General features: G+C 37.1%; 1 protein-coding gene and 1 long non-coding RNA gene across 3 annotated transcripts; both read left to right on the plus strand.

Annotated features, from left to right (window-relative positions):
• The first annotated feature begins 218 nt into the window (after positions 1-218).
• On the plus strand, positions 219-20,539 carry LOC131525799 (uncharacterized). 2 transcript variants are annotated; one of them, XM_058753750.1, is made up of 11 exons: positions 219-404; positions 901-1,141; positions 17,322-17,459; positions 17,542-17,586; positions 18,862-18,906; positions 19,056-19,145; positions 19,286-19,360; positions 19,441-19,479; positions 19,560-19,625; positions 19,769-19,807; positions 19,975-20,539. In XM_058753750.1, the coding sequence occupies exons 1-11, from the start codon at positions 381-383 to the stop codon at positions 20,007-20,009; spliced, it is 837 nt and encodes a 278-aa protein (XP_058609733.1). In that variant the 5' UTR covers positions 219-380; the 3' UTR covers positions 20,010-20,539. The 2 variants fall into 2 exon arrangements, with proteins under 2 accessions (XP_058609733.1, XP_058609734.1); XM_058753751.1 differs by lacking the exon at positions 19,560-19,625.
• On the plus strand, positions 9,288-11,604 carry LOC131525813 (uncharacterized). Its single transcript, XR_009267286.1, has 6 exons — positions 9,288-9,360; positions 9,552-9,680; positions 9,784-9,833; positions 10,011-10,092; positions 10,252-10,372; positions 10,769-11,604. It is a non-coding gene; the product is annotated as an uncharacterized LOC131525813 (long non-coding RNA).
• Positions 20,540-21,970: the final 1,431 nt, after the last annotated feature.

The following is a 21,970-nucleotide window of genomic DNA, read 5'->3' on the forward strand; positions in this document are numbered from 1 at the left end:
GTGGTAAGAAAACTCATTGTTTCTATATTTTGATGTGAAACTTTGCATTACTAGTTGTATTAGTGCACTATAACGCATTCAAAGTAAATATAGGCTATTCGTGTTCAAAATGAGTTGTTACTGTTAAAAGAATGCTGAAAAATGTAGTTGATCCTGGTGGGTTTTCAGATTATTACAGTATCAATGTTTAATCCATTCGTTAAATTAACATTAACTCGATGACATACAGATGAATTTCTGTAACAGTGTGAGTAAAGCAAAACTCTTGACAAAGTTGTGTGAGGAATCTGAGAGACTCTTTAAAAATGAAAATGATGAGCTGCGTTATAAACGAGAGTGGCTTCAAATCAACCTCAGCACTCTGATGAGACACATGAGAAATGAAAACAGGACAGATGACAAAGGTAATTGTTCAGGGGACAGGTAAACTGTACCATAGGCCTAGATTATTCATATTTTCACGAAATAGCTTGAAAAAAGTTTAATATGATGAGCATCTATTTTGTCATTATGTTTATAACGGTACTTAAGAATGCACAATATATTGTCTGTTTTTTTATTAAAATTGTTATATTTTTTTTTTTTTGTTTCCACGTATTTTAGGATTCAAATCATCTACCGCACTTAAAGGGATAATGGTCTGAGAAATTTAGATAAAAAATACTCTGACATATAAAATAATTATTTAGGCATAAATATGTTCATAACTTTTCTCTTGTGCATCTCTCAGTCACAGAAAATGTGTATGATGGAATTCCTAGATTACAGGGGCAACATAGTTTACCTGCTGACACATCTTACCCCACTCTACCCTGTTTGTAGTGTTTTAGAATAATAGCACTATCACATTTTGTGGTCTTAATCACGTATGTGTTTTTCTCAAATCTTCATGTTCTTCAGTGGAGACACGGCTGTGCAGTTGAACATCACTCTAACGGTTCAGTCATATTTCTTCAAGGCACTGATGAATATGCCTATGATGGAGAGAACTTGACCTTTAACCTCTCTATGCACTGGAAACCTTTAGTCCTTGAGCACAACATCATCTGGAACAGAGAATCAGTTTCCAGCCTGGAGAAGAAATGTGTGGAAATGCTAACCAGCTTCACTAACCTTCAACGAGAGGATGAGATCAAGACATGTGAGTTTGTAAGACTTCCATCCATAGCTTACAGCGGAATGTTTTAATGCTGGTCACATTTTTTTTTTTTATAATTTAATTTTTCATGAGCATTTCCAACCCACTGACCCTTATGGATGTCAGTTGTTTGTTGCATTGCCTTTAACGTTTTAGATATAAATGGCTTCTTTAGCAGGCCCGGCTCCAGAATCAAATCACTGAGGGTACTTCTTAAATTAGTGAGGGTGCTCTGACTATACAGTGAGGAAAATAAGTATTTGAACACCCTGCTATTTTGCAAGTTCTCCCACTTAGAAATCATGGAGGGGTCTGAAATTTTCATCGTAGGTGCATGTCCACTGTGAGAGACATAATCTAAAAAAAAAAATCCAGAAGTCACAATGTATGATTTTTTAACTATTTATTTGTATGATACAGCTGCAAATAAGTATTTGAACACCTGAGAAAATCAATGTTAATATTTGGTACAGTAGCCTTTGTTTGCAATTACAGAGGTCAAACGTTTCCTGTAGTTTTTCACCAGGTTTGCACACACTGCAGGAGGGATTTTGGCCCACTCCTCCACACAGATCTTCTCTAGATCAGTCAGGTTTCTGGCCTGTCGCTGAGAAACACGGAGTTTGAGCTCCTCCAAAGATTCTCTATTGGGTTTAGGTCTGGAGACTGGCTAGGCCACGCCAGAACCTTGATATGCTTCTTACAGAGCCACTCCTTGGTTATCCTGGCTGTGTGCTTGGTCATTGTCATGTTGGAAGACCCAGCCTCGACCCATCTTCAATGCTCTAACTGAGGGAAGGAGGTTGTTCCCAAAATCTCGCAATACATGGCCCCGGTCATCCTCTCCTTAATACAGTGCAGTCGCCCTGTCCCATGTGCAGAAAAACACCCCCAAAGCATGATGCTACCACCCCCATGCTTCACAGTAGGGATGGTGTTCTTGGGATGGTACTCATCATTCTTCTTCCTCCAAACACGTTTAGTGGAATTATGACCAAAAAGTTCTATTTTGGTCTCATCTGACCACATGACTTTCTCCCATGACTCCTCTGGATCATCCAAATGGTCATTGGCAAACTTAAGTCGGGCCTGGACATGTGCTGGTTTAAGCAGGGGAACCTTCCGTGCCATGCATGATTTCAAACCATGACATCTTAGTGTATTACCAACAGTAACCTTGGAAACGGTGGTCCCAGCTCTTTTCAGGTCATTGACCAGCTCCTCCCGTGTAGTTCTGGGCTGATTTCTCACCTTTCTTAGGATCATTGAGACCCCACGAGGTGAGATCTTGCATGGAGCCCCAGTCCGAGGGAGATTGACAGTCATGTTTAGCTTCTTCCATTTTCTAATGATCGCTCCAACAGTGGACCTTTTTCACCAAGCTGCTTGGCAATTTCCCGTAGCCCTTTCCAGCCTTGTGGAGGTGTACAATTTTGTCTCTAGTGTCTTTGGACAGCTCTTTGGTCTTGGCCATGTTAGTAGTTGGATTCTTACTGATTGTATGGGGTGGACAGGTGTCTTTATGCAGCTAACGACCTCAAAGAGGTGCATCTAATTTAGGATAATAAATGTAGTGGAGGTGGACATTTTAAAGGCAGACTAACAGGTCTTTGAGGGTCAGAATTCTAGCTGATAGACAGGTGTTCAAATACTTATTTGCAGCTGTATCATACAAATAAATAGTTAAAAATCATACATTGTGATTTCTGGATTTTTTTTAGATTATGTCTCTCACAGTGGACATGCACCTACGATGACAATTTCAGACCCCTCCATGATTTCTAAGTGGGAGAACTTGCAAAATAGCAGGGTGTTCAAATACTTATTTTCCTCACTGTATATAACTATATATTAGGGGTGTCAACATTAACGCTTTAACGCATGCGATTAATCAAAAAAATGTTGATAGTGTTAATATTTTTTTTTAACGCAAATTAATCTTTGATAAGGTTTGACCCCAACTTCTTCCCATCATCGCAGCGCGGAAGGTTATCTATCAGCATGTGTGATGAGGGTACAGCACTAGTGTTTCCAGGGTAACGGCACAAGTGGGCTAGTTTGAAAATACAGTTGCGGGAAAAAATGACAGAGCCGTGGGTTGCGGTTTTTTGGACTACTTTTATAATGTACCGCGGCCACCCAAAGTGTATATAGACAAATAAAAATTAAAATAGATCCTTTTACTAATGTGTATTATACTTGGAATGTATCCCTGGCCACTTAAGAACGGAGAGGTGGTTGTAACATCACAAATAATGTGAGTTTCAGCAGAGCAGCAGAAATAAACATGACAACAGCCACTATAGATTATATAAGATGATAAACACACGATTACAATAGATATGGTCTGTACGTGAATTTCTTGAGTTGAATGTGTACATCTGAAATGCTAATTTGTGCAGCGATATAAAAGGCTATAAATAGCATATTTTAACAACAGTAAATGAACAAATTCCACATGTGATCGTAAAAGGAAGTTATTACAAACACTTGATGGTGGTTTGAAGTGAGTTCTGAGTAAAAGTGTACTATTAATCTCATAAATTGTCTTATGTAGCATGATGCTAATATTAGCTCTAATGCACCTACAGAACTGGTCCAATTCTTCTTCATAATGCATTTTGTCATAATACTTCATGTAAGGTCGCAATAAATGTTTTGTTATATTTATTTAGAAATATTTTTGATAGTAGTTGGGTAAATGTATACTGGGATTGAAGCGATGTGGCTTGGTAAACGTACAGTTAAAAATTGCTGGAAGCGGATGAGATTGGAAGCCAGACTCATTCAATTTACCGAATTTGGCCTTTTTATACAGTATTACTGTCTTCAACCATTAAGCCACGTTGTTTTTTTCTTTATAAAAGTTTTCTATCAGAGGAAAACAGCAGCTGTGGCAGGGCACCTTGATGTCAATTTGACATCAAATATTAGTCAAGGTTTGATCAAGATGCTATAGCATCATTTTAAATTCAGCTTGGACGGCAATTTCTTCCGGTGGTTAATTGGGTTAAAATAGGAAGTTATCCCACGCTGAAATTGGTTTAATATATATGTAGGCCAATATGTTTGACGTTCAGTTTACGTCAAATCAACGTCAAGTTTTAAACGTCCAATTGATGTCATATTGACATCACATTGACATCAATTATTAGTATGTTTAATTAGGATTTATGTAAATTTATGGTGTAATATGAATTTGTCGTTAGCTTCATTAAGTTTAAATATAATTATTTTCTTAACTGAAGGCTCGAAACGCATTTGGCTCATCTTTTGAGACGTTTAAAACTTGACGTTGATTTGACGTAAACTGAACGTCAAACATATTGGCCTACATATATATTAAACCAATTTCAGCGTGGGATAACTTCCTATTTTAACCCAATTAACCACCGGAAGAAATTGCCGTCCAAGCTGAATTTAAAATGATGCTATAGCATCTTGGGGAAGTTGTGGCCTAATGGTTAGAGAGTCGGACTCGTAATCCAAAGGTTGCGAGTTTGAGTCTCGGACCGGCAGGAATTGTAGGTGGGGGGAGTGAATGTCCAGCGCTCTCTCCACCCTCAATACCACGACTGAGGTGCCCTTGAGCAAGGCACCGAACCCCCAACTGCTCCCCAGGCGCCGCAGCATAAATGGCTGCCCACTGCTCCGGGTGTGTGTTCACGGTGTGTGTGTGTTCACTGCTGTGTGTGTGCATGTTGGATGGGTTAAATGCAGAGCACAAATTCCGAGTATGGGTCACCATACTTGGCCGTATGTCACTTCACTTTCACTTTCACTTTTGAACCGATGTGCAGCTGCTGAATTTGAAAACTTAAAAAAAAAAATAATAAAAAAAAACTTTTTGTATAAATTGAAGGTAAACAGTGGAGATTACATTTATTAAATCTACCAAAAATACTGATTTGCTGAAAATAAATTCACTGTAATAAATAAAAATACAGAATTTTTCTTTTTTTTTAACAAAAATATTAAGATAATTGAAAATGTTACTTATTTAAGTATCATATCATCATACATTCTTTATTGACCTAAACGGCATTTATGATAACAGTGAAGATTTTAAATATTCGAACTAGAGGAAATCCCGCGCGGCTGAAGGATCTCCTCAAGCATACACAGTGGAGCTGCGGCGCAGCGGGACTCATTCCACTGTCAGCAACCGTTCCTGGATGTGGATAAAACAATAAGCAGGTAAAATGCATATTTTCTGAACAATTGCTTCTGGCATTTGGAGCTTTGTTTTGACCGTCATTGTTTAGAATCGTTAAGCTTAATCTTTAATGTTTGTGTTTTTTTAATCTTGGACGCGGCCGTTAATTTCCTCATCAGACGATGATAGAGCTGATTTGTAATTATAGGCATCGTGAAGTCTGAACTTTTCAATGCAGGCTTCGTCTAAAAAGCTTAAAATGTTGTTTAAATGAGTGAAATTTCAGACTAATGTTACTCCGGAACAAGATTAATTGGGCCTACGAACTAAAATTTCTGTTAGAGTCAACTAATTTAACAGATAGTTTCATGCGGTGTGCAATTCACATTTATTTACCGTTATACGGTCGGTCGGTATGTAATTCAAGTTACAGACCTTTTTCCTGAATAACCGATGAGCGGCGCCATGATGGATTCTAACTTCCGTTTGGGTGCTCTCGTGTTCCGGTCTCCATAGAAATCCATTAAAGGTGCTGTATGTAGGATTTTGACTCTACTAAAGCATAAAAATACCATAATATGTTTGCAGATATTTAAGAAACATGCTAAGTTAACATATTTGTTTATCTGAAAAAATGCTACAGTCAATTATTCTCCTTTGAAAATGTGCGTTCCGGCCCGGAATGTCTGTGTTTGTTATGATTTGTGAAACCTGCCCACTGCCAGTTTACCCAATTGTATTTCGGCACCGCGGGTTGCCAGTTGGTGGAAAACACAGCGTATTTAATTGTATTTATCGTCATGGTCGCTCGTTCTTGTTGATGTCGTTAATCTGGCAACCTGCGTGTGCGTCAAGTCTGAGTAGGAGGGGCCGGGTGAAAATAACCATCTCCAATATTTTGAATTTGGACTGCAATACCTAGTTCAACCACTCGGTGTCAATCCTACATACAGCACCTTTAAAACGGGGTAAAAAAAAGATAGACTGAATTAAAACTTTTTCAATATAACTACATATAAAAATGTGCGGAGGGTTGCTGTGCTGTTGTTGGCTGCCACAGTAAGGGCAGTATAAGCTAAGGAATTCCTTTAAAGTACTTGTTTTGCGTATCAGAAAATCTGTCTTGTCAGGCACTGTATATGGCTTGAAGCGCTTAAGTTAAAATACTGAGTGTGAAATAATAATATATGTTAAAATAATGTTTGTTCTTATCATTCTGTGTACAAAATCCCATGAACTTCACCCCGATTGGGAGCTGTATGTGCACTCATCTGTTTTCAATGCAATAACCTTGCGTCGCTTCACATCATCTTGAATCTTCCCACTCATTGAACAATGACTGGTCCTTTACTGCATCATTGCGACACTTTAAAGTGATGAAACAATGGCTCCACATGATTTTTAAAAATGACTTTAATCGGTTTCACATTATATTATCGGCTCTGAAAATATAAAGGTGACTAGAAACCGGAAATGTAAAGCACCGTTCTAATCGGGGGAGACTTCCGCGTTCAGAAAAAAGAGTTAGCTGTTAATGTCGAAGCCGTTGGTTTGTCTGAATACTCGATTCTGATTGGCTGCTGTGCATTCAAACTGTTGAATGCACTTGTAGTTCCAGTCAGTTTAATCACCTCTAAATTAATGCTCTGCCTTCACTGAAGCGCAAACAGGCGCACAGAAACAATTTCATTGATTTGATGCGTTTCAGCACTTATATTTCTTTGGATTTTTGTAGAATTTTTAATTATCATGTCCCATGCACTCACATGCTTGTTTTTGTCTTTCTCTGCAGATAAGCTATGTGAATTGCTGTTATCAAGGGAAAGCTAAAAAGGTAAAAGTTAGAGATGTTTAAGATATACAGTGGGTACGGAAAGTATTCAGACCCCCTTAAATTTTTCACTCTTTGTTATATTGTAGCCATTTGCTAAAATCATTTGTTCATTTTTTTTCCTCATTAATGTACATACAGCACCCCATATTGACAGAAAAACACAGAATTGTTGACATTTTTGCGGATTTATTAAAAAAGAAAAACTGAAATATCACATGGTCCTAAGTATTCAGACCCTTTGCTCAGTATTTAGTAGAAGCACCCTTTTGATCTAATACAGCCATGAGTCTTTTTGGGAAAGATGCAACAAGTTTTTCACACCTGGATTTGGGGATCCTCTGCCATTCCTCCTTGCAGATCCTCTCCAGTTCTGTCAGGTTGGTAAACGTTGGTGGACAGCCATTTTTAGGTCTCTCCAGAGATGCTCAATTGGGTTTAAGTCAGGGCTCTGGCTGGGCCATTCAAGAACAGTCACGGAGTTGTTGTGAAGCCATCTCCTTCGTTATTTTAGCTGTGCGCTTAGGGTCATTGTCTTGTTGGAAGGTAAACCTTCGGCCCAGTCTGAGGTCCTGATCACTCTGGAGAAGGTTTTCGTCCAGGATATCCCTGTACTTGGCCGCATTCATCTTTCCCTCGATTGCAACCAGTCGTCCTGTCCCTGCAGCTGAAAAACACCCCCACAGCATGATGCTGCCACCACCATGCTTCACTGTTGGGACTGTATTGGACAGGTGATGAGCAGTGCCTGGTTTTCTCCACACATACCGCTTAGAATTAAGGCCAAAAAGTTATATCTTGGTCTCATCAGACCAGAGAATCTTATTCAGGTGTTTTTTAGCAAACTCCATGTGAGCTTTCATGTGTCTTGCACTGAGGAGAGGCTTCCGTCGAGCCACTCTGCCATAAAGCCCCGACTGGTGGAGGGCTGCAGTGATGGTTGACTTTCTACAACTTTCTCCCATCTCCCGACTGCATCTCTGGAGCTCAGCCACAGTGATCTTTGGGTTCTTCTTTACCTCTCTCACCAAGGCTCTTCTCCCCCGATAGCTCAGTTTGGCCGGACGGCCAGCTCTAGGAAGGGTTCTGGTCGTCCCAAATGTCTTCCATTTAAGGATTATGGAGGCCACTGTGCTCTTAGGAACCTTAAGTGCAGCAGAATTTTTGTTGTAACCTTGGCCAGATCTGTGCCTTGCCACAATTCTGTCTCTGAGCTCTTCAGGCAGTTCCTTTGACCTCATGATTCTCATTTGTTCTGACATGCACTGTGAGCTGTAAGGTCTTATATAGACAGGTGTGTGGCTTTTCTAATCAAGTCCAATCAGTATAATCAAACACAGCTGGACTCAAATGAAGGTGTAGAACCATCTCAAGGATGATCAGAAGAAATGGACAGCACCTGAGTTAAATATATGAGTGTCACAGCAAAGGGTCTGAATACTTAGCACCATGTGATATTTCAGTTTTTCTTTTTTAATAAATCTGCAAAAATGTCAACAATTATGTGTTTTTCTGTCAATATGGGGTGCTGTGTGTACATTAATGAGGAAAAAAAATGAACTTAAATGATTTTAGCAAATGGCTGCAATATAACAAAGAGTGAAAAATTTAAGGGGGTCTGAATACTTTCCGTACCCACTGCATATATATATCTCATTATATCTAACAACAGTGTTTTTTTAATGTCATGTTTACTGGCAGTCATGGCTGTGCCACTGTGTGAGCCACTACAGGGATCCTTTACATGTGAACATTTTAATTGTAAAACAATGTTGATTGATTTGAAAGATGTGTCAAATGAAATCTCACATTTCAAAATGCGAGGAGGTTAAGTTGCTCATTCAAAAATTGTGAAATGTTTTTCATGTCCCACCCATCTAGAAAGCATAAATCAGCCCTGTAGAATTTGAACCACGTACAAGAGAGTGTCCTTTATGTCCCAAAGCCAGTAAAAGCTCTTTCACGAATCAAAACTACAAGTATGTGTTTTGATTTGTACATAATGAAACTTTAATATTAGAAAAGTAAGCACAAAAATATGAGTATGTATTATATTTTCCTACTTAATATTAAAAATTCCAAATAAAGCATAGTGTTACTATGGCAAAATATAATACACAACATAATTTAAGTATTGTGTCCATTATTAAGGTCAAAGAGATGTTTGACAGTCCAAACAACTAACTGTCCTCAAACACAGTCAGATGGTGTGATGGTGCTGCTGGTCCCTCTCTGGTGAGTTCATGCCTGTATTTAATGTTTCTGTTTTGAATGCCTTTATTTATATATGAGATGTAAGAGACGTGTCACACTTACATGAGCTTTGAATTTTTAATGCGTCTCACAGTCTGTTTGACAGAGAATTATTTTATATGTATGTATATTTTTATTAAACTAAACATTTTATTTGTGTTGCTGAAATGTAGCCTTCAACTGTCCCTCATATAATGAGGTAGATGGGGATAACGAGAACAAGACCAAATGGACCCAGTTTAGTGAGATGGAGGTGGTTACTCTTGAACAGAATGCCATCAGCAGCCTTCAACAAACGAAATGTAAGTTTAACTTTAAGTAATATGTCTTAATAGGTACATTGGTAAATATAATAAATCAGGTTGATTTCACTGCATGTTGGTTTTGTCGTTCCTTCTTTCCCAGAAATCCTCTGACCAGACTCCGATAAAGACACGTCAGAAATCTCCAAGAATGTAAGTCAGTTTCATGAACTTGTTTGTAATTTGTTCACCCTTGCTTCACTTATATACATTTAAAATATATAGTACTTTATAAGTAATAAAAGCAATATTGTTTACAAATTGATTACATCTTAGTTTTTTATGGCTAACTTTTAAAAAATATATATATTATTTTATTTTATCTTTTAGGTTCTTCTTACCAAAGCAGAATATGTGTAGATTTTTTTTGTGAAATATTCCTTTCCTTATGAATCTGGAAGGAAATGGCTACGTAAGTTACTTTACAGACTTACATTTTATGTGAAAACACCTTACAAGTGTAAGATATTTCAGAAGATCTAATGATCAGAAGTAATTTCTGTTTTTATACATTTTTATAATTGGAGGTTTTCCTTTTGATCTGATCTGTTTTTACTCTCTATGTTTGCAGTCATGGTACCAGTTCCTCAAACACAAATTCAAAGCGGAGCTGCACCTCTGGTTCTCGATGAGCAAGGAGAATGATGCTGTCTCAAGAAATTCCAGGATCCTGTCCCAGATCTATGTTAGGGGTAAGTGTATTCCTATACATTAGCACAGAGCTTCTCTAACCTGTCCTGAAGCCCCACTCTTTCAACGAAAACCAATGCCAAGTATTTTAGCATCCACAAAAAGGGATGTTAACATTGTTTATTCTAAGTGGTTGCTGCATTTAAATGATATGCTGTTTTAAATGCTTGACCTCTTTAGTGTGTTTATTGTTCAGTAATAGAGAAATCATAGTCACTATAGCTGAGGCAATTAAAATGTTATGGTTATAGTTATTTTTCCTGGTATGAATGGGTCTTGACAGAATATCTATGTGGTATATCAATGTGGTCACCACAAAAAAAGTAAGGTCAGATCAGGAGAATTGTTTGTGCATTTGATTCAATTAACTAATTTTTGTTTCTTCTTGCCTTCAATAGGAACTTGTTGCCATTGAAGATACATCCTCCAGTGAATGCCTTGGATATTCAGTGTAATGTGTATTCAGTGATGTGACCAGATACCTTCCTTGTCAAAGCCATATGATGTCTGTGTGGTAAGCTTTTGAATTCAGTATCTTATGCTTTACATTTCCACGTGTTGAAACTGAATAGAGTATAATTAAACCAGGAGTTGGACTTTCAGACCCTTGACACATGCTCTGTTGTTGATAAATTGTGATTCTCATGAATGCTTGAATTGTATATTTAAAATGAAACATGCAGAACTAATTTTGGAAAAAGTTAAATTGACCAATTTATGTGATAAAATGTTAATGGTATGAATGTTGCAGTAAAAATAATTAAATTCAAGTTTATTTGTATTCACGATGCAAATTGTTTCAAAGCAGCTTTACACCGTGACCTAACTACACACGACGCCACACCGCGATGCGACAGAATCAATCAAATATCTCAGCCAATCAGAAGCGTGTGTGGGCGGGCTCTCTCTGAAAGCGCACTGCTCTTGCAACGAAATGGATATGTTTATAATCTAATTCATAAATTTTAAAGCTTTTTAACATCATTAAATATACATACTGAGTGACTGATAACATCTTTGTTATGGAGTACACTCGTTGGTTCGCAGTGAGTTCACAGTTTTAACGGTCATCTTTTGATTTAATTTATTTTTCAAGATCTGAGGTAAACTATCTGTTGTTTCTTTCAGTATGGGTCACCCAATATGATATTTAAACTCATATTAGACACGTTTCATTTTGAATAAAGCATATAATCACCTGAGATTATCTACTGTCATATAGTTTGTATGCAGGGTGGCCGCGGGTCCTTAAAAAGTCTTAAAGGGTTAGTTCGCCCATTTAAGACATGAAGTTGTATGCAATCCTTACCAGCACTATAGTGCATACACACTGACCCACCCTTTAGTCACCTCCTGGTCAGAGTTCTGGCCGCTGGAAGTTTTCAAGATAGTACTCCCGGTTAGTTTCGGGCCTCAAAACTGTGCGTTTTACGTGAAAAATTATTTGCGTTTCAAAGCTTGATTAATTTACATCACAAAAACACGCCTGACAAAATTCATACCTCAGTTTTAATCGGCACTATTTTCTTTCCATTTCTATCAATCCGCGCTGCTGTCAACGCCAACAGTGCGCACGCTCAGATCAGCTGTTCCATAGTGTTTACACAATCGAATGACAACGACATAAAAGTAGAAAATGAACAATGGTGCGAACTTGTAAATTCCCAGGCTGTGACCACAAGAATGTGCCGGGATCACCGTTCAGATTCCATCGTTTTCCAGTTTCGGATATAGCTACGAGACAGCTTTGGCTGGTTGCCATCGGCTACTCTGCGGGAGCTAAAATACCGAGAATCAAGGATTTCCGTGTGTGCAGTGCTCACTTCAGCGAAGACGATTACATCCCCAACCAAGGAGGAAAAAGAAAAAATGATTTTAAAGAGTTTTGCTGTACCAGTACCACGGGTAAGCTCTATTTACTAACTTTATGATCCAATGTCTAAACTGTACGGTAAACAAGCTGAAAATTACTTTCATCATCATCTGTTCCGTCTGACATTGTGCTAAAATTGGTTTCGTCATCAGAAGTTTCGTAGTCAGACATGTTGTCAGCGAGTCGCGCTATCAACAGCTGATCTGAACGTGCGCACTGTTGACGTTGACAGCAGCGCGGATTGATAGAAATGGAAAGAAAATAGTGCCGATTAAAACTGAGGTATGAATTTTGTCAGGCGTGTTTTTTGTGATGTAAATTATTCAAGCTTTGAAACGCAAATACTTTTTTCACGTAAAAACGCACAGTTTTGAGGCCCCGGAAACTAACCAGGAGTACTATCTTGAAAAACTTCCAGCGGCCAGAACTCTGACCAGGGAGGTGACTAAAGGGTGGGTCAGTGTGTATGCACTATAGTGCTGGTAAGGATTGCATACAACATGTCTTAAATGGGCGAACTAACCCTTTAAAATGTATTAAATAAAGTTTTGCTTAAAAAAGGCCTTAAAAAGTCTTAAAATGTCTTAAATTCAGATTCAGTGGGTCTTAAATATCTTCTGTCTCATTACCGCAAAAGTTTCACCAGTCTGACGGACCCAGTGACTGTTTACAACCATTGGACAGACGGAAGATTCCCCCCGTAGTTACTGCGTCATCAGAGAGAGTTACGGTAGCAGAATGCAGGTCGAATACCACCAGCTCGCTGACAAGCCTGCTAGCTGCTTTAAATAGGTTAATGCAAGTTTACTGAAAAATTGCTCAAGGATTTTACTTGCCCGACGGGACAAATAGCTTGATTAAAACTTAAATGACATTTTATTACATTCAGCGTAAACAGCGATTGATAATGGATAGTGTATTTCTGGTATCAGTGTTGCGCTGTTGAGGCTCATGCTGTCTGTCTCTGTGAGAGACTTATATGGAGAAATCAAATCAAATGAGCATAACGGCAAACATAAAGAAACTCACAGAACAAACATACTGAGGTAACAATTCAAAATGTTTAGTTTATTTATAACATGATGATGATGATAACATACCATGACAAGGGGACTATTTTGCTAAATATTTTCATGATTGCAAATGTTACATTGATTTTGGCTCAAGAAACAAGTAGTTAAGTAGTTACTTACATTTTAGACAGAATATTGACTGTTTTGTTCTGTTTCACCAACGAAAATAGTTCCAAACAAAGATCAGAGCAGCACTCGCATGTTTGTTCCTGAATGATTCAGTGTTTTGAATGAATCTGTTGAATGACTAAGTGACTTACCGCCACCTACTGGTGGTTTAGTTAGTTTAAAAGTATGCATTTTTCCACCAACATTTCTTATTTGTATATTCAAAAATTTATTTAAAACATTAATCTTATAACATTATTTATTGCGGTTGTAAATTTGTAGTGCAAATTATTTAATTTGATTGCTAAAAGCCCTGTTGTGTGTATTAAATTTCCTCATCAGTTGTAGGAATTTGACATGAAAGATGTCGCATACATTTAATAAGGTTAAAAAATATTGGACTTTATGGAGGTAAATAACAACCTGGGGTAAATATTAAAAACATGCAGATTTAAATATGTAAATGCTGAATAGAAAACTGATGAAAATATTGCTTCATTTACACCACCAAAAATATTGCTGATGTGGAGCTTTTGAGGGATATTTTGTATGGGATATTGTCTTCAGATATGAAAAGTTCTCTGTATATCGTAATAATAAATAGCATTTTTGACAGCGATGATATTTTGTTTTCTTTTTAAATTTAAAAACACATTAAATATTACATTTACGTATGTAATATAATGTGTATTTCCTTCACAGGTTTGGTCTTAAATTTTACATATGGTGGTATTAAAAAGGTCTTAAAAAGTCTTAAATCTAACTTGTTCGTATCTGTAGACACCCTGTGTATGTTGTTTTTCCGTGACGTCGCGGAAATAGAAACCGTTTCTAAATCAGAAATTTCGCGTGTCGCTGTCGCGGCTAGTTAGGACAAAAACTCTGATTAACATGGAAAAGATACCTTTTATCGCGTGTCGCGGCATCGTGTGTAGTTAGGTCACGGTGTGAGAGAAAATTAAAGTTTCTACATTTTATATTTAGTAATAGCTTATTACTATTACAGTGGTGATTATTAGGGCTGTCGCGATAACCGCAATACCGCGCTATTGACGAGCATAACCGCAGAGGAATGCAACAACTGCAGCAACCACAATATTTCAGTGTTTTCTTTTTCGTAAGGTTACGCCCTTCTCGTTTTACACTTCGTGCATGTGTACTGAATATTAGTAATGATAGCAATGTGTCTCATTTGCACAGAGGCTCAGTAAATTTGCACTTAACAAGCCTAAACAGACAGCGAATGAGCGAGAGATCGACTGATCGCGTGCGATTACCTGCGTTTGTCCTTCAGGCCGAGTCATGTGTATTTGTGAATACAGGTTGTCATGTCCAAGGAAAGTGAAATCTGTCTTAGCATTGACGCTCTGCTGGTCAGCTGAGCCTTTAAAAGTGGCGCTCAAAATTAAAATGATTTAAACAGCGTGTTTCATTACAAATCTCTGAATGAATCAGCGCTTTTGAACGTGTAGTTAAATGAACGGTTTAAAGGCTCACTCAAAGACAGTCTCTTGCCGCCACCTTGAGGCGAAACAATGTAGCTGCACTGACTGACAGCCGTCTAGAACACGCAGGTGAAATATCAACCGAAAAAGTATCTTGTCAGTCAGATTCGAGGATCAGAACTAACTGTTATATATATATATATAGGCTAACAATATACTAATGATCTTATTGTCAGGTTTAAGTTTTGTTATGTGGACCGTTATTTTGTCATTCTCTTCTCTTTACTTCACTTCCTGTTTCAACGCGATTTAGTTTCGGTTTTATTGGTTTCTGAATATGACCTCCTTACATCGTAACACATACACACACAGATTATATATATATATATACATATATGCGGTAATACCGCATGGCGCGCTATTGAGCCACTCAAAATTACCGCAAGGGAAATTCCTTAACCGCGACAGCCCTAGTGACTATCTCAAGTTGATGTCCAATATGGCAGAAATGTACGATAAAAACTAACTAAGGCAGTTAGTTAATGTCATGTAATCAAACAGACGGTGAACACTATTAACAGCAATGATTATATGTTGTGATCATACTTATAGCAAAATTTAAAAAATAATACTGTTTTTGGAAATTACTCAGTATGAATCCTACTATACTGATACAATATTTAACGCTCATTCTGTAAAAATTGTGCACAAAAATGAATGCTGGGATATTTCCCTTTTCCAATTTTTCTATTTTTTTTTTTTTACAATGTTGAACTGTAATTTATTATCATCCATAGTGTTTTTAACCTCTGATTTATGTGTACTGTACTTTAGTCCTTTCTATTCAGGGGATACAAAACCCAGTTTACATTTGTATTTTTGAATTGTTGCTTGATGAATAAAACTTTCTTACATTTATTACTGTTGTGTCATTATTTTGGTGGTCTAGAATAGGACATCAATGTGTGGACGTTTGCATTTTTGACGTAAATGTTTGATGTCAATTTGACGTCAATGTTTGATGTCAATTTGACGTCAATGTTTGATGTCAATTTGACGTCTTTTTGACATCAAATGCCCACTGGATGCACTTTGCGTTCATATGCTGGGCTGCTTGCCTGCATATAGTTTGCATCATCAGTATACTGAGTTGGCCTTTCAATATTGTTTTCTTAATGCATTAGGCCATGTTAAGTTTTTTTTTTTTCTTTATATCTTAACTCTTTTCTATGGGAGGAAAATGCTTACCACGAAACTTTACGCATTGCTTTCATATTCTGGGCTCCTCTGCTTGCAAACTCCTTTCAGAAAGGCAAATATCCACATAGCTTTAAGGTGAATGTAATATTTTAGTCATATCAACATAAGTTATTGTTAATTTTCAAAGTGTAATTGATCATTTAAATGCATGTTATTAAAAAGGAAAAAGTATCGGTATCAGTATCGGCGATACTTGCCCTGTATTTACTTGGTATCGGATCGATACCAAAATTTGCAGTATCGCACACACCTACTATGTGGAGTTTCTGCGCGAGGGCGCCCTCTGGCGTCCAGTGTGAATGAAACACACATTACATGTGTTTATAGCGCTCAATAATGGCCAATCCATCCTATTTTGGGTAAAAATCAGAAAAAATAATACTTCTCTCAAAAGAAATGTTAAACAGATGTATAATAATCCACGCTTTTTCAAGTGTGCAGAGGTTTACACAAGTTTTTTGTTGTTAATTTGTTGCAAAAAAACACTCTGATGTACCAAGCTATCAGAACCGAACCGAACTGAAAACCGTGGTTAAAGGATTAAAGGGTTAAATGAAAATTTTGTCATTAATCACTTACCCCCACGTTGTTCCAAACCTGCAAAAGCTTAGTTCGTCTTCGGAACACAATTTAAGATATTTTGGAATTAAAACCGACGAGAATATTTTTGTACCCAAAGAAATAAAAAATAACGACTTTATCCACTGAACGCAAACAGCGTATGCTGTTCTGTGTCAGCCGCACCACACGAAACAAAAACAGCGTATCCGTGTGGTGCGGCTGACACAGAACAGCATACGCTGTTTACATTCAGTGGATACTCTCCAAAATGGTGCTACGGTGACGCAGAGGAGACGAATTGTTGAATAAAAGTCGTTGTCGTTGTTTGGAACAACATGGGGGTAAGTGATTAATGACATTTTTCATTTTGAGGTGGAGTAACCCTTTAAAAACTGAGGTACATATTGGACCGTGGACTAACTGTATTGTTGCATCCTTAGTTTATTGTAGTACTGTTGTCTAGTCCCAGTTTCAATTTTGTCTTTTTCATGTAGAACTGGCTGAGTTTGTTTGTTTGAATGTTCTTGGACTGATCAAAGTTTATCTATGGTTTTATAAGATCACTTCATTATTAGTGTTACATTTGAATTTGCACAATTAACTTGAATAATAGATTTTTGTTTTGTGGCAGGTAAAATGGATATCATGAATAGCAGCCTACAGTGGGTGTGGGTGGGTGTGTGTGTCATTGTATTGTTAGGTTTTTTGATTGGTATTCCCATCATTGGTCTCTCATCTCATCGACTGATAAAATATTTTAAACATCCAGGTGAGTATTATGTAAGTCATTTAAAGTCACAATTAAAATGGATAGAAGAGTAGAATGACTGTGTTAATATTTACAATTTCAGAAAAGCAGAAAACACTGAAGACACCATCACAAGAGAAACTGTTGAGTGAGTCGGACACCTCTAAAAGTTACTTATTAAAACACAACATAAATGTCCATATGTCTCTAACATTGGTGAGCGTGATTTCACCAAGTACAACATGTTCCTGGATCAACATCCTTGTTGATCCTGGAACGTCATTCCAATCAACCAATGAGAATTGAGGGATAACTTTTCAGGAAATATAAGTTTTAGGCTTATGATCAGGGTTAGGTGCTTCGACACCCTTTTTAATCAGCTATCATTTCTCACTGGTTTTAGGAATAAATTATGGGTAGGGTTAGGTTTAGGGGTAGAGATTGGGTTACGTCTATATTTTTGGACAATAATGTTGATCCAGGATCAACAAAAGATGTTGATCCAGGAACATTCTTGCTCTTGGCAGTAAATAATTGACCACTCAAAACACAATGTTATCATTTCACAGACATTAACACTTGCATCACTGAGAGATTGTCTAAAACTACACTGTAAAAGAATGGTCGTGATTTTAACAGTAGAAGATAGTAATGCTACAGTAAAAACCTGTTAACTGGTTAACAGTAAGTTTCCATATTATAAACAGTGAATAGCTGTAATTACATTTAATGTAATTTTTCAGTAACATACTGCTAAAATTAGGGGTTTTGGCAGTGAAAAAGAACAAGTCATTGTATAATTTACAGTGAAAACTGTAATAATATCTTCTTAGGTTTTTCCTATCAGTTGTGTACATTAGAGTTTTATCTTACATCTAATGTTGTTAAATTAATGTTAATTGCGTGATTTTTAGTATCGTGTTTTACCATGATGGTGTTTAGTATTTGTGTGAATGTGCACCTTCTATAATATTTCCCTCCTCGACTTGTGGAAGAGCTTTCATCATGTGACTTTCTCATCACAATCTGCTTTTGGTGGTTATCAGTGTATTACAGTGGTACAAAACAGATATTAGTACTTCAGTAGGTTGGTATATTAACATTATATCTGTTAATGAAATACGGGGGTTTTTTTACTGTGAATTTAAGTCTGTAAAACCTAAAATGTTGTTACCATATTTTTTACGGTAAAGTTCTGGAAACCACAGCTGTCGGTATTTTACCGTAAATGTCACAGATAGTTTTTTTACAGTGTAAATCTATACACATCATACTGCTTTGGATTATATTGCTTTTATTATGTTGCATATTGCTTTTAGGTCTTCTAAATGCATAAATGTGAATGAGGTGAGATGACGAGACATTTATCATTTGATTAATTTGATTATAATTTTGATATTTATAATTTCATGTGATTTTGCAGCCCTTTATAAAACACAGATGGAGCCAGAACTGTTGAAGGAAATAAGTGAGTCTGAAAAAAAAAAAGGCAAATATTAAAACCTGCATTTTTTAACATTTGGTTTACTGTCAGTGTATACAGCTTCACTGTGTCCATGATGAAATGCATTAACATGTTTAATAACCACACTAATCATCATTTTGTTTTGGACTCAGGACCAGAAACACGTGCAGGTTTGGCTGTTGCTTTAAATGCTGCTTCAGATGATGAAAACCCTGCAGATGACAGTCTGGAGAAGGTTCAGAGTAGGTCCTGCACAGACACTAATACACACACTAACAGTGTTTCTTCACTTCAGTCTCTCTTAGAAATGGACGCTGCTTCAAACGCTTGTTCAGATTGTTTCAGGCCTGTTTCATTAATGGCTCTGCTCTGTGTCTTTCAGCTGAGGAGCTTCATGAAACTCAAAGTCTTTGTGAGGCTAAAGAGACTCCATCAGCAGCTCCTACAGCAGCTCGAGGTCAGAACATCTCAATTCATTCATCTGAATTCATCATCACGCATTCAGAGTCTTAAACATGTGCTGCAATGACTTTTCAGGGGCAATGGGCTCTAAAAACATCTCTCTGCCTAATTTTGGTGAGTTAAATGGGTTTCATTGTTTTATTTATAATCAGGCAGTCACAGAGTATGAAATTTACTGGGGGATTTTTTTTCAGCCATGGAGAGAGAAGACACAGATCAGAACTATTTTACCCAGAATGCTCTGCGGTTAGCACTAATACGTAAGATTAATAGTTTTTTTCCCCCCAAATGACAGTAATTTAATTGTTCTAAAAAACAATGTGTTTATACAGTATTTGCATTATTTGTGTTGATTTTAAAAACATCATCAAAAACATCATCATGCTGTTATTCTTTGTTTCAGAACATTGCATATTCAGGAACATTTCAATGCCACACCTTGGTAATGTTTCACTTAATTTTTACAATATAAATAATTGTGTAAACATATTTATGATGGCAATAATTAAAATTTTAATGTAAATTAATATTGGTGTTTAAAAAAATAAACAATAAAACATTCTCCAGTTTTTAATTACCTACATTAACAGTTTTTTATTTATTTTTTAGCTCTAGAAAGAAAGGACACCAGTGACTCCAGTTAGATCAGTTGATTTTCTTATGGAATTTATATGCTGAATTAGATGTTACTTCCGTCATCAATGCCAAAAGTACAGGGACTTCTAAATGTCATATGTGGTTGATATTTCCTTACTTATTAGTCATTAGTCATTCTCTAACAACTCTTTTAATTTTAAGATAAAATATCGCAATTGTACTGCTATCATTAAGTAGTTATTGCATTTTTAGTTGCATAAGAGACTTTGAGGAAACTAAATGTATTCAGAATCCTTTGTTACTTTAATGTTGATATATTCAATATATTTTCAGTTTTAAAATTAAATTTTAGAGTGGTGATTTCCAGGCTAGAATAAGTCATGGAAACATAACTATGGCATTTTATATTGACATAAGGAATACTTTTATAGTTATGCTAAGTTCTAAAATACTTTATCGACATATTGCACTCTTTTGTACTTTTCTGTTTTGTACTCTTTGTATTTTAAGTCTAAAAAATTGTGTCTGTTTGTCTTATGTGTTGTTCTGAATGCAAGTAAAAGCTAAAAAAAATAAAAACGGCATATTTTTATTTAAAGATTGGTTTTAGTGTGGATTTTGGGCTACATTTTCTACTTTTTCTCTTAATCAGATTATGGATTAACCAAATTCAGAGCATATATGGACATAGCATAGTCCATGTTGACCATATAAAAGCCATATTAAAAAAGAGGTTCATGTGTGGTTTGTTTCTTTGTCATCTGTTATTCAATAGCTTTTATCAGTGGAACACTGATTCTATATTGATTTCTAATTAATAACCAGCAGAGGGCCCAGCAACATGACTTGTGTTACTGAGAGTCCAAAGCCTTGACAAATCCCATGAAATGAAAGCTTTATTGACTTTTAGCAAAGTCCCTTTAAGGCAAGTCATGTCACTCAGTGGCCATCTTTGAAATGCCTCTCGGGCATGCAAGTGCAGTTCCTATCTTTTTCAATGGGGAAACCGTCAAATTCTCCGAAACTGTTCACCAAGTTTAGGATTAAATTTCATATTTGATATCACCAATGAAATCTGACAAATGTCTCATAAAAGTTGTTTATTTTGCTCAAATAGCGTTACAAAAAAGCTTATTATTCAGGCTAGACCAGCCAGTGCGCATGCACAGTCCTAAGTGTGCGTCTCATGGTGCGTTCACACCAGACGTGAATGAAGTGTTAAGCGCGAGTGATTTGATTTACATATTAAGTCAATGCAAAGACGCAAATAGATTGAATTTGAAGCGCGTGATTCGCATGAGTTGAAAAATCTGAACTTTGGCGAGTATTCGCACCACGTTAACCAATCAGGAGCTTGCTCTAGTAGTGACGTGATTATGACGTAGCGAAACAACAATGGAGGACAAAATCATCGTCGCTGTATTTGGATACCCGGAGCTGTACGATACATCTTTGTACTTTTACAGAAACAGGATTAAAAAGGATCTTGCTTGGAAGAAAGTGAGTGAGGAGGTCAGACAATCTGGTAAGTTGTAAAAAACTCTCTTTACTCAATTTGAGCTATATATATTGAGTTGATGTGTTTATTCAGAGGAAGTGTGCAGAAAGAAGTGGAAGAGTCAACAAAATCCATGTCAGCCATTTCGCAACGAGACTGGAGCCGCCTGGCAGAAGCCCCTCCCTGACGCGAATTCGAGTCTGTTGTGAAGTGAATTTCACGCACTAATGAAGCGCATTTCGCGTTTACACCGCCAGCGACACACAGCGACAGAGCGACATGATCCCATTCATTTTCAATGGAGAGCTGGCGACTTCCGGCGACAAGAGCGACAGTGACCGTTGGCGACGGAATGTGGGCAAGCGATGCGGGTCAAGCAACAAAAGTTAAGGATTGCTCAACTTTATGCAAATGTACAGCGAATTTCGCGAGCAACAACCAATAGGAGTGAAGAATCTGTCAGTGGTGCTCACACGTCACCGTCTGGAGTGCACGCAAGAGAAGACAGAG

This window comes from Onychostoma macrolepis, chromosome 19 (genome assembly GCF_012432095.1).
Source record: "Onychostoma macrolepis isolate SWU-2019 chromosome 19, ASM1243209v1, whole genome shotgun sequence".
NCBI classification, from domain to species: Eukaryota; Metazoa; Chordata; class Actinopteri; order Cypriniformes; family Cyprinidae; genus Onychostoma; species Onychostoma macrolepis.

What these genes read in the sequence shown, in the direction of transcription:
- LOC131525799 (XM_058753750.1), top strand. Translation starts at nt 381, where the DNA reads ATGAAAACAGGACAGATGACAAAG. An exon ending in AAAATATTTTAAACATCCAG is followed by an intron (nt 17,460 to 17,541) that starts GTGAGTATTATG and finishes TTACAATTTCAG; the next exon opens with AAAAGCAGAAAACACTGAAG. An exon ending in TCTGCGGTTAGCACTAATAC is followed by an intron (nt 19,626 to 19,768) that starts GTAAGATTAATA and finishes TCTTTGTTTCAG; the next exon opens with AACATTGCATATTCAGGAAC.